At 40.4% G+C, this 12,812-nt stretch overlaps 1 protein-coding gene across 1 annotated transcript in view; it reads right to left on the bottom strand.

The window, feature by feature from the left end:
• The window catches only part of dnah2 (dynein, axonemal, heavy chain 2), a 103,060-nt gene that overhangs the window by 23,579 nt on the left and 66,669 nt on the right, over positions 1-12,812 (bottom strand). Inside the window, exons 44-61 of the mRNA XM_070855236.1 lie at positions 12,644-12,769; positions 11,808-12,026; positions 10,518-10,635; positions 9,747-9,883; positions 8,698-8,835; positions 8,409-8,567; positions 7,766-7,918; positions 7,379-7,470; positions 7,029-7,224; positions 5,243-5,467; positions 4,683-4,787; positions 3,742-3,930; positions 3,041-3,126; positions 2,799-2,929; positions 2,461-2,610; positions 1,238-1,405; positions 815-975; positions 358-497 (exon numbers count right to left, since the gene is read on the bottom strand). Of these exons, the coding sequence (XP_070711337.1) occupies positions 358-497; positions 815-975; positions 1,238-1,405; positions 2,461-2,610; positions 2,799-2,929; positions 3,041-3,126; positions 3,742-3,930; positions 4,683-4,787; positions 5,243-5,467; positions 7,029-7,224; positions 7,379-7,470; positions 7,766-7,918; positions 8,409-8,567; positions 8,698-8,835; positions 9,747-9,883; positions 10,518-10,635; positions 11,808-12,026; positions 12,644-12,769 (2,693 nt within the window). The remainder of the gene's footprint in view (positions 1-357; positions 498-814; positions 976-1,237; positions 1,406-2,460; positions 2,611-2,798; positions 2,930-3,040; positions 3,127-3,741; positions 3,931-4,682; positions 4,788-5,242; positions 5,468-7,028; positions 7,225-7,378; positions 7,471-7,765; positions 7,919-8,408; positions 8,568-8,697; positions 8,836-9,746; positions 9,884-10,517; positions 10,636-11,807; positions 12,027-12,643; positions 12,770-12,812) is intronic.

The following is a 12,812-nucleotide window of genomic DNA, read 5'->3' on the forward strand; positions in this document are numbered from 1 at the left end:
AATATAGGTACATAATGCAGAGGATTTGACAGTGGACTCTATATGGACACTACTTTGAAGAGCAGTATTTATTTGCTAAGGTAAAAGAAAATATTTTCACGTAATCCCTTGTTGTTAGGGCAATGATGCACATACAGCTGCTAGAGAGAAGCTGCTGAAGTGCTGGTACTCTTCAGCCAGCAAGAACTGCAATGTGATTCATACTGTGCTCATTTTCATAAACTTGTGTGTCAACAATAAGAGCAAACAGGATTCTCAAAGAGAGGAGAGGAGGAGAAAAGATGAGGGAGGAGCATATTGTGAATCAGGATATATTACAGGACACATTATGCTGCAGCAAACAGCATCAGAGTCTACCTGAAGGGCTCTCCCACTGGGCTCATACACAGAATTATGTGTAGGTTGTTCCTGACTCGCTCTATCAGGTAGCTGAACAAGGAGTCAGGAGTCTCCACCACATTGTCTTTCCTGGCAGACTCTGATAGAGCATTGCATACCTGGAGGCAAAACAGTTGCATGTTATGATGTTATGAGAATTAGAATTAGGTTTAAACTGACCTGAGACATGTTTTAATATCAACTTTAGTGATCTATAGATGTACATGATCCCACAGTAAAATACATATTGGAGACTGTATGTTACTTGTGGAAAATTCCAAGGTCAGAGGTAAACCTGGGGTCATATCAGCCTTGCGTGAAACAGAGATTATCTGAAAAGAACCTTTAACCTTCATAGCGAGGATTATTTGTAAAATACAGTAATATTTCATTAAGAATTAAGAATTTGTGTACACTGAGAACCCACAAAGATTACCTCAACAAACTCATCCTGCTTGTAGAGGTTAGGCACCTCTCCAGAGCTCAGGATGTTATTGATGTCCTCTAGGAAGGACTCCTCTACAATCTGGGTGTCATTGAACAGGAAGACTGTGGGCTTGTTGTCCACACCAGTCAAACGGTACAGCTTCTTGATGTCTGACAGTAAAGAGAAAACTGTTGTAAAGTAGCTGTCTGATGATGGGATAACAAGAAGTGACTGTACAACGGTAGAGGTAAGTCATCAAAAATTGAATTAATCTGAAATCTGAAACAGAGTCCATGACTGTTGTAATGCTGAGCTTTTCTTGTTTTAAGTCCCAGACCATAGGCTTACTTCCAGAGTAGAAGGCACTGAATACAGTCATGCGTTTCCTTTCTCTAACATGTGTGAATGCAATAGTAGTTTGTTTGATCTCACCTTCTCTAAACTCCTGTTTGCGGTACTGCTTGGTGACTTCCACCTGGAATACCTGGTACTTACAGATGGAGGCAGCCATCTTAGACAGGCTCTGTCTACCAGAACCCCCAACACCAACCAGCAGCATGTTGCCCCTGAGCTGACTGATTACACGCACTGCACGGGTTACTGTGGAGGGAACACAAGATCAGAAATTTAATCTGAAATCCTCATACAACTGACCAACTGACGTTACAAATATTCAGATACTCAGCACATATTGCAACACGTGCAAAAACATAGATATGATTTTGCATGTGACAAAATCTCCATTCATACAGTTTTTCTTAAATTTTTACTCACATTTATGTGCAGTCTGTTTATTTATTATTGACATAGAGCATGGAGCTTCAGTGTGCCTGGAAATCCCTGCACATACACTCCCCTCCAAAAGTATTGGAACACTGAGGCCAGTTCCTTTATTTTTGCTGTAGACTGAAAACATTTGGGTTTGCAAGCAAAGGATTTGCAACTAAATATTAACTCTTTTCACGTTAATCTATTTAAAGTCTATCTGTTCCAATACTTTTGCTTGCCTAAAAATTTGGTGTTCTGTTACAAATAATGCTATCTTCTAAGTTGTGTATCAGATCCAGATGTAAATACCTGGAAATAAAAGCTGAAATGTTGATCTCTTGTCTCATATTCATCTTTTGATGTCAACCCCAAATGTTTTCAGTCTACAGCAAAAATAAAGGAATTGGCCTCACTGTTCCAATACTTTTGGAGGGGAGTGTATGTACAAACCAACAGTATATGTAAACTAGTGTTGATCCATGCTGTTTTCTACAGTAATGTAGTGCTATTGATTTGCAGTGGTGTGTGGTAGAGTGGCACATTGACAGCAGTGTGTAGAGAGCAGAGCCTGGTGCTGAGAGGCCTTTTCTCTTTCAACTACAGGGGAGCTTTTAGCTGCGCCCCATGCTGTGTTTTTCAAAAGGAGTTTCAAACTGGGCCTGAATTATAAAACTGGCAAACAGTGAACACAGTAAAGGCACATCAGAGTGGAGCAGATGAGGCCCTCTTGCACTGAAAGTAGTAATGTACTGGATTGAGTAGTCAGTTTGACGGGTAAAATTGATCCTGTGGGCTGATGCATCTGGAGGTTTTTATGCAGTTTATTTCCCATTTAAATATGTGTATGAGAGTGTGTGTGGATGTGTGTGTTATGTTCTCAGGCGCACTGTGTTCGATGGCGTCTCGGAAGAGCACCAGACTCATGGGCACTATGCCAGGTGTCAGGTTGTAGTCCTCCAGCTGGGTTTCCATGAACTTCTTAAGACCCTTCATGTCCACCAGGTCCTCATACACACGAGACTCATTCAGGAAATCACCTGAAACACAGACACACATGCAGAAGAATAATTATAATAAATAAACAACACATGAACAACACACTAATTTCTTCTGGTGTGGTAATTAGTCAGTTCTTTAGCCCTTTACCATTCCAGTATCTGGTGTCATGCCATACTGGTATGACACAGACCTGTGCATGTATATGTGGGTATCGTAATAAATGTACCAAATATTGGTGGTTGTTTGTTTGGACAGATGCTGTGGAACGTTAGGTCAAAGAGTGAGCCCAGTGTCTCCCCCAGCAAAGCAACAAAAGCCTCCATGTCACTCTGATCTACAAGCCGGTCTGAGAAAACCCTGAAATAAATCACAAAACACAGACAACAACATGATCCAGTATAGACACAACTAAAGCAACTGCATGTTTTGACGAAGATCAAAGATTTGGTGAGAAAGGTCTTTGGCTACCTGAAACACTCATGGATCCAGAGTCTCGTGATGTTACTTTTGGTATCATGGAAGTCTGTATGAGCTCTTAAAAGACCCTGAAATATCTGGAAAGGGTGGAAAAAAACAGGAAAACAGCATAAATGTGTCATATAACATTTTAATTAGCAAACTACTAAAGTATTTTGAATTTTCATAGAAATCTAAATAACCATTTTGACTTTAATCATTTGACCCCTGCAAAAATCCACTGATGCAGGCTTAAGCTCATACTTTTCTGTGTTTAATTACAGTCGGTCAGGTGGAGGCAGCATTCATTGTACTACGGGTAGTGGTGTACCATGAAAAAAACAAAAGAAGATACTCTGTGCATGTGTGTATGCTTGCGCACATCTTCCAATAAAAAGGGACAATGGAGACAAAACAGAGAGAAAGCAGACTGATAAAAAGCGGGATTGAGGTGAGAACTAAGACAGCGTATTACTCAAACAACATTCATGTGACAATATTGTTAGCAGCATGTTGTGTTGTATTGTGTTCACAGGCAAAAAAGTTTGTAGAACTTGGCTGGCAGCCAAGCTCCATATCACTATCACACACACACACACACACACACACTTTATCTCTCACTCGGTACCTCCCAAAGGTAGGAGAGGATTTCGTCCTTGGTGCTGTGGGTGTAAGTGTATTGATTTAACACCTCTTTATGTATTATTGTGTACCTTAGAGATATCCCTGAGGTTGAAGAGGTAGTGTATCTTGGCTGGAGTGGGAAGAAAACGAGCTGAAACAGCACTATACAGTTCCAAGGTGGCCTGAGTCAGAATCTCTCCAATGGGCTTCACCTCCTCCTTAAACTCCTGCAGCTTTTGGTTGATCATGGTACTGTAGATCTGTCTGATCTGAGAATCCTGCAAGCAGAAAAGACAGGTCTGTTCAAGTTTGGTACAAGCCAGTGATTTAGCCATGTGAAAGTACATAGATTCCCAAGATGTACTGGTCAAGAGAAGAAAAAAAAGAATCAATTTTCAATCCTTAAATCCTGAGTGCTATTTGACTTTAGCAATTTTCTAAAGCAAAATTATTTTGTTCTTTTGTGGCAATACAAAAAGCAAGGTGAAGAGAGGAGTCAAGTGCTAAAAAATATGGACCAAAAGTTGAAATGAGCACTACAAGATGGAGAGGGAGAGGGAGTGAGCAATTACTGAAGAGAGTAAGGGAAGTACAACAGTGGCAAATAAAACTAAATAAAACAAACAAACAAAGAGTGCCATGTTGCAGTGGTTATCATGATCATTATGGATATAATCATAATCAGGATAATTCCTGTATGGAATGGTGAAAAGTTGATTGACAAACGGTGACGGAAGATGATGAACTGTTGGACAGGTGGCTGACTACCAAGATGAACCTTGAGGAAATGCACAGAAACAATTGGATGTGTATTTAATATATTTCAATGACTGTTTAAGTAAAAAACAAAGTAAATACTCACCTTTGGTAAAGGAAAAAAGTCATACAGGAAGGGCTAGACTGGGCAGGGGAGGACAGGGCAGGGGCAGGGGCAGGGGCAGCGGCAGGGGCAGGGGCAGGGGCAGGGGCAGGGGCAGGGGCAGGGGCAGGGGCAGGGGCAGGGCAGGGCAAGAGAGTCAGCAGGACTTACATTAGGAAAGGTCATATTGATGAGGTTGAACCGACTCTGTAAGCGGCCAGAAATATGAGTCCTTCCTCCACCAGGGGGCCCCATGGACGCCAACAAGAACATGTCCTAGAAAAGCAGACACACACACACACACACACACACACACACAAAGTTTAATGACCTCCAGGTAACACACACCTATGAAACAAAACATTACAGTATTCATTGTGGACCTTTTCATACATGACAACATATGAAAAAAAAAAAGGTCCCAGATTTTGCTCATTTTAAAGTTCATACTTGTATGGTGACATGGTAACTGGTATGCCTCCAGCTGGCTACGTGAGACTAGTGCAGTGGGCACACTAAAATCATGATTCAATAAAAAAATGCAGCCTCCTCAAAGCCTATGACAAACAGCCAAAAACGAGCCAATGAGATGCTACCTCAAGATAGATTATATCAATCATCCACTTATTATGATCAATTTGACTTGGACATATGTGATGGATATCAGCAGTTTTCACTGTTTGTAAGTATCACACACACCTAAAACAGACCACTTTTTTGCCTTTTCTCACCTTGACAAATTTTAAGGTCTGTTTCTGGCGGTCATACCAGAAGCCATAGTCAATCCAGAGGCGCAGCAGTTCCAGTGGTGGCTGGGAGCCAAAGAGATCATGGGCTGGCATGTTGAAGTCGTCCAGGAAGCACAGCAGGCGCTTCCCACCTGCTGGCACAAACACGCCTTTGGTTCTCTTCTCTATGTGGCTCTCCACAATGGCCTGGATGTTATTGGAGGTGGTCTGGAAAGTGATGGAGACACGATACAGAAAAGATGAGATGGTATTTTTCATAGTGTACCCGAGAAAGAATATCAAATAGTTAATTGTAAGGAATATGTTTATTTGTGAATGGAGCACAATTATGTATTTGTGTAGGTGATTTAAGCTTAGCCAAATGAATGGCAATTTCTGTATGTTTGTATTATTTATGTGAGAGACAATGTAGGGAGGAAAATCCTTACATTTACCCAGTGATATCAAAATCATGAAACCTGTTGCTGGTGATGTGTGTACTTTTGAATGATGAATTATGAAATTTGGCAAATGTGTTCAAAATGAGACTACTGATTTAGTGTTACTGTGATACGTCTATTCCTACTACGAGAATTTGGAAATCTTGCTAAATCTCGCTCTAAATGTGTCTCTAATGCCTCATGAGAAAAAACAGCATTCAATGACATCCAAATTAAAGTAAGCTTAAATTAATGCAATTGCTGAGATGTGAATGAATTCAAGGAACAAGCGAGGGAAAAGAAACACTGTAGTGCATAACACAGATTGACAAAATGAAAAAAATGAGGAACAGTTAACGAGTCAGAGGATAGAGTTGAACATTATAGATGTGCTAATAAACTAAAGGAAGCAAAGTGTGTGAAGCAAAGAGAGATGGAAAAGGTTTAAAAAGATTAATATGGAGTACTTATCCCAAAATATATATATGAATATATTAATATGGCAGGAAATGAGAGAGATAAGAGAGAGGAGGGAACAAATAATAGAGGGAAAGCTGCAAGGTTAGAGCTGGACAGTAGGGGTGATGGTGATTATGGGGATGGTGGTAATGATGGGGGGGGGGTTGGCGGCTGAAGAGTGGCTCCATCATCTGTAATAGCCCTTCATCACTGCTATCCAGCACTGAGGACCGCCTTGGAGCAACGCAACACTTTTACTTTAATTGTAGAGAAGCCGAGATGTCTATTCAAAGCTATGACGTCGTGGGAAGGAGACAGTTGCACTCACACAAAGAAATATTCTCAAGCACATGCACTCCCTGTATTCAATCACATCTAAGTGACTGCATCTCTCTTCCAAAGTTATATTTAGCTGACAGCTGTGATGTATGTGCTAGCCTGTGTATGTGTGGGTGCATTTTGTGCAAGTGAAGCATCTATAGATTATACTCTGTAAACCTGTGGGTGGCAGCCTAGTAGACATAAAGGACATTCAATATATAAATTCATATTGTTGTACTTGTATCCCATCCTTCTCTTCAATGAGACCAAGCCAAGGGCTAGGTATGTCTACCACAGGAGGACTTGTAGACATGCACAAGATTTTGTGGAAAGCCTGGTCATGAGCCATGGACAGGTGAGAGTTCATGCACAGCTCATGCCAAAAGGGGGTGCAGCAGAGGGAACAGCCTCTAACAAAAAGGCGCATTACTTCTAAAAAGATTAATGTAACATGGTTAGTGACGTTAGTACACACACACACACACTTATTTTGAGGTTTTTATTGGGATAGATGAACAAGAACACAGATCTGGTACACAGAAACACACAGACCATGCAAAGGCACCAACCTGTGAAGAAATGTTGACGGTGAGGGCAGTCCACTTTTTATCCAGGCCCTGCAGGACGCTCTGGGCCACTGAGGTTTTACCAGTACCCACTGGCCCGGCGAGCAGCACTGGGTACTGACCCAACACCAGAGCCTTAACCAGAAAGTTGTAGCGAACTGTATCCATTGTAGGAACCATAATCTTATAGAATGGAGCACTACAGGAAAGGACAGGGGGGGGATATGCAGATGTGTTGCGGTTGTTAATGGTAGGACGTACTCTGAACTGGCAGAGAGTGAAATGGATAAAACATCTACACACTCACACATACATAAGAGTTGATGTGGGGTACACCTGAAATGATTACTTACTTGGCATTGTAGCGCCAGCCCTTAGGGAGCTTATCTTCAAAAGAAGCCCAAGCTTTGTTCTTAGTGTCCACGTAGTACTCATAAACCGTGTCCTGAAAGAGTGTAAAGATTGTAGAAGAACAGGTTATTGTGATTGTTTTAAGATTTGGCACAAAATAGGACTTACTTTCTAAACTCTCATCAAGTATCAAGCTACCTTTGTAATATCAACAGCAGTAGTTGAGTTTCTTTAGTCGTGGACACTTAGAATAAAAGCATCTTTCATTTCTTTCGGTATCATAAATGTCCCCTAACCTGCCAAAGCTACACAAACATAAATAGCTCTAGCCTGGCTGACCTAAATTTTATTCTTTTGTATGTAAACAGATATTATGCTCTACAAGGGACCTTAATGGGGAAGGCGCCTTCTATCTCCCGTAGGAAGTTGTCTATCTTCCTGCGTCCATCCTCGTCAACAGAAGCACAGATTGACCAGATAAGGCTGAAGATGAACCAGAGCTCCACCATCCTATCCAAGTTTTCTGTGTCCGAAGTATTCACCTGGGAAAAGTGAGAGAATGAATATTACATTGCTTTTCACACTGGGGATGCATAAGACAGCTTTTGTTCTGGGATTTACTTAGTAATGAAATGAGATTATTGTGGTGCTCCCGGAGGTTTCTCTTTTCCCACTGGGTTTTTTGAGTTTTTCCTTCCTGAAGAAGGAGGGTCATAAAGGGCAGGTGATGCCTCGGACTGATCCATTGGCCTCATCGACTGCTGGACTCTTTATTAGATTGTTTGTTCGCTTACACTTGTTTATTTCAGTGAACTTTGTAAAGCACTGTGAGACACTCTGTTGTGATATTGGGCTATACAAATAAATTGAATTGAATTGAATTGAATTGAGATGTAATTCATTTCAGTCACAAGTCTTGAGTTAGTTACACCAAATGCCATTAAGGATCATTTAAGGTATACTGGAAGGTTTTCCATAAATTGGATTACAATATGCAGAGGAAGGTTACAAATTGCAGTCTACTTGTCCTACCCCATTGCTAGATGTGGCCAGTGAGTCATAGAGGCGGCAGAGAGAGGCTACTCCATTTAGCTCAGTGGTGGGAATGAGCTCCTTACAGTTGCTCTTCTTAAAATTCAGTGTGCTCTCGACGTATTTTTCAAACAAACGCTTTAAGTGGTCCACTTCAGCCTGTGGAGAAAAGAGCAGTGGAGAGATCAAGAGATGGAGGTGGAAGAAAGGTTTTTCACAAGGACCTCTGAGAACTGTGTTGTTAAAGAAAGACTATGATGATGAGTTATTATGTGTTAGTGCATTGCACCTTGGGTCGTTTGTCCAGCCAGGACTGAACAAAAGGCTTCCATCCCAGATCAGCATAGTCGTTGTAGACCATCCCACAGCGAGACACTGTAGCTGGAGAAGCCATTGCCAGATTCTCCACTTCAAACAGCAGAGACACCTATGAAAAAATATTGACAAATAGTTTGTCTGTTGTGATCTTAATACTGAACATAGTTGACTACGATACAGTAATATATGGTAAGGAATTTGGCTTTGTTTTGTCATTAGTTTACTGATCGGGGCCCAAAAGAATGTTTTAGTACAACTGATTACTGCAATTGCAAAAGGTAAATTTCAATGTTATTACATTCTCTTCTCAAGAAACAGAATGCTGACAGCAATTTGACAGAAACAGCTTAGTTTATTTATTGCTCCTTCCCTCTTTTAATCATGTAAAGCACACAAACATGGTGATTTGTTGGCTGTCACTTTGTTTCATTTCGTACGTGAGCCAGGCTGTCAGCTAAATGAATCAAGCCACTTCAGTGTCTTGGCTCCTTCTAAGCTGTTAATCTTACCATGTCTTTGTACTTCTGCTTTGTCGGATTTACTAAATAGAAACCAAACCAGCCTTGTTCGTTTCCTTTTAGCTGCTGCCCAGATTAAGAAAACGTCTTAGTCATTGCTTATTTACTGCTTTCCATTTGGAAACTGGTAAAAGTTGGCAGTGTGCAATTCCTCATTTCATTATGTTTGAAAACATATGAAATTTGTCTATGTGTTCACCATAAATCCACTGTGATACTTATAATAATGTGTACATGTTTCCACATTAAAACGGCTTTTTAATGGAGTACATTTTGAAATGGAACAGAATGGATAGCACAGCTATAAACAATAAAATTACTGATGGCTATTTAATTTTAGCTGCTTCAGTTTCAGGGTCCTGGTCACGGATTGTTGGGACACTTGCATAGAACAGAGCCATTGTTAATGTTACTTGTAACGCCTGTGCTTTTCCCACTATGACAAGTCAACACATCTGTTGTGAAAAATGCCCATGAGTCTCCTTTCCAGTTCTGTCCTCACCTGTTCAGGCATGGAGATTCTCTCTCCATTAATGAGCGTGAGCACCTTGTTGTCATCCATAACAGAGTTCATACTCTCTATCCACAGTGTGTCAACAGGCCCGTCAAACACAATCCACTTCTCATCTGGTTTCTCATCTAAACCATAGAAAGGAGATGCAGATGTGGTCTTCATTGTGTGCCAGTGTGTGCACTTCATGACAAAGTAACACTATGTAAAAACATTTTGGAACAGCAGTGTTTGTGCAAGAACAGATCAAACAATTTTCCCAGTAGCTTTACCATAACAGCCAAAAAGCCTGGAAAGGAAAAGAAAGCAACCTGCCATCCCACTTTTCAACCTAAACTTTTGGCTTGTTTAGTAGGCCTGAGGGTTTAGTGCCATCACAATGAGTGAAATCCTATATGTGTTTACATACAGCATACAGCTTCCCTGTTCTCCAGGATGTCAACTTCTGAAAGTGGCAGCACACATTGTGAAAGAAAAGAAATGTGTTTATAATGATAACTTTAGATGCAATTCCTTAGATACAAGTGAGAGGCTGTATACCGAGCATAGTATGTTTTACTACTTAAAAAGCAATTCGGATTTAAAAATGAATGAATGCATGACTGAATGAGATATGACATAAAATGTGATTAAGTTTCGCTGGAGTTTAGAAATGTAACTCAGGTATAGCCACTGGCCAAAGGAAGAATCATAAGTCCCTAGTGTGGTTTTGCTTGTCATACATGTGGTATGAGCAGCAATGTGTGTTATTAGTGTAAGCACCTGCGCAGGCTGATCTCATGAGGCTAGACAGCACTCCATCCGTCCATTCATTGGTGGAGAGGTCATTCTCTCCATACAGTTCTCCCAGACTCATTGCTTTGGGGTTCAGAGGGTACTCCTGTTTTGCCACAGACGACAAGGCATGGAGAGAAGATGATAAAAAAAAGGTGAAAAAACGTCTATTATAATGGCAGATCATAACTACTCAAGACTGCTTGTCAGCTATAAAGTTTAAAATGATGAGAACACATGCAGTTTTTCATGGAACATGTATCTTTTTGCAGATTTTATCAATTTCTAGCCCTTGATTTGATTTGTTACCTGAAGTGTCCACAAACATTTAAGCAATTGGATTTTTTCTTAGAGTTTGAAAACAAGCAGAAACACATTTATAAGTGAGATAATATGATTCGTACAACTGTTCATTCATTCATTTTTCAAATTATTGTGTAATTTTAAATAATTTATTAAAACTGTACCACATTTAATCACTCCTTTTGTTTACCCTTATTTGTATAATGTTGTCATAGTTTTCTCTGTCAAAATTAAGACTGGTTTAATAGTATCTCGGTAAGATACAGTATATATACCTTTTTTCTGGAATTGCTGGAGTACGTAATATTACAAGAAAATACATCACATAATACCTCAGTGGAGACAGGCAATAGAGAGGAATAGAGACACAGATAATGAGAATCAGGTGGTGAGGCTGGAATGAGGAGAAAACAGAAATAGACATGCACTGAGAGAGACAGAGCCAGAGGTATAAATAGAAATAAATAAGAAGTGAAGGGAGAGTAAGTAATCAGTAAGAACGCAGTAAGAAGAACACAACATGATTCTGACTGATTGTTTTACTCGAACAGCAACCTGGGGCTACTTAAAAAAAAAAACCTAACTAGTGCTGGATGAAAACAGTAAACATGTCCACCAAACCAGCCACTTAATCTAAGCAACTCAACCTAAAAGCAGTAAACAGAGTAAAATGGGGGGAAAGGTAGACAGTAGGGTGGCAAATATATCTAGATATTCAAGCTCTCTACAGCAAGCAAATCATGTTAAATTATTTTCTAACAATAAAATCATTGTGCATAATGTGTCCCTTGATTACATGATTTGCTCATTATTTTCATTCATAGAGTTGGAACATTTGACCGAAAAAAGATTGTGGAGGCAGATGTTATTTGTCAGTTTGCGCAAATCTGGAATAGACGCCTCAAAGTTCCTTTTGATGAAAGCAGCAGTGCTAGCCAATAGATGACACACGTAGTCTCTTCCATCCACACCCACCTGGACCTGCTGGAAGCCAGGCACTCCCTTGTGGTGCAGGGCAGTGAGGGCATTCTGCAGGGTCCTCCAGGTAACACTCTTAGCACTACCTGTCTTGCCCACCAGCATGGAGGAGTGTCGAGAGTTTTTGGTCTCATAAAGTTGGATGACTTTGGTCAAAGTAAAAGGAGTCACCTGCAGACCGCTCTGACGAAGCTCCACCTCTATAGCCTCCTTCAACTGCAACAAAATGACAGTTAAAGATTTACAGTGATTGGTGATAGGTCAGATTGGTTCTGATAAACTTGTACCAGAACAACTGAGCCGTACGTTACCAAGAAATAAGACCCAAACTTAGCAGAGAGTAAAGAGTTTTTGGTTTTTGCGTGCAACATAAATCCTCCTTTAAGATAAACCTGAATGGTGAAGCTTTATGAAAATCCACTTAAAGCACATGCTTTACAATTGTGGTTCATAACTGGTAATGTGCGGGTTTGTTTAAATTATCTTTTTGTTCAAAATGCCAATACAGCACTGCACAATAAGTAAAAGAAGTAACTGGCCACTACAGTGTGTGTAATTTTTCAGCTCATCGAAGATAATCCCCTACTCCCTTACTAATGTGTATTTTGCTTTTAGCTATAAACATTATGTAGTTGATGACCTTGACACCAGTCATTTCTGTAGCAGTTAGGTTTTAAAAATTGCAATCTGCTTTTCAGAGTTTGGACAGACAAGGAACCAGATGATATGAAAAATGCAACCACAAGCTGCATTAATTATTCAGCATGCATTTGTGTGCTGTACGTGTGGTTATGTAATAACACTAGGAATGCTGGTCTTCACTGCTGACTTACCTTTCCATAGTCTATAATGGGTACTTCCACACCACGGAATAAGTCCCGGATGATCGCATTGAACAGGGGCACATCAGTAGAGGCCAGCTTAGCAATGTTCATGTCCTTCATAGCCATTAGCAAGATCTGAGGGTCGATATACAAAGGTAGATTCACTCACAATAAAACT

This window comes from Pempheris klunzingeri, chromosome 23 (assembly GCF_042242105.1).
Source record: "Pempheris klunzingeri isolate RE-2024b chromosome 23, fPemKlu1.hap1, whole genome shotgun sequence".
In the NCBI taxonomy this organism is placed as follows: Eukaryota; Metazoa; Chordata; class Actinopteri; order Acropomatiformes; family Pempheridae; genus Pempheris; species Pempheris klunzingeri.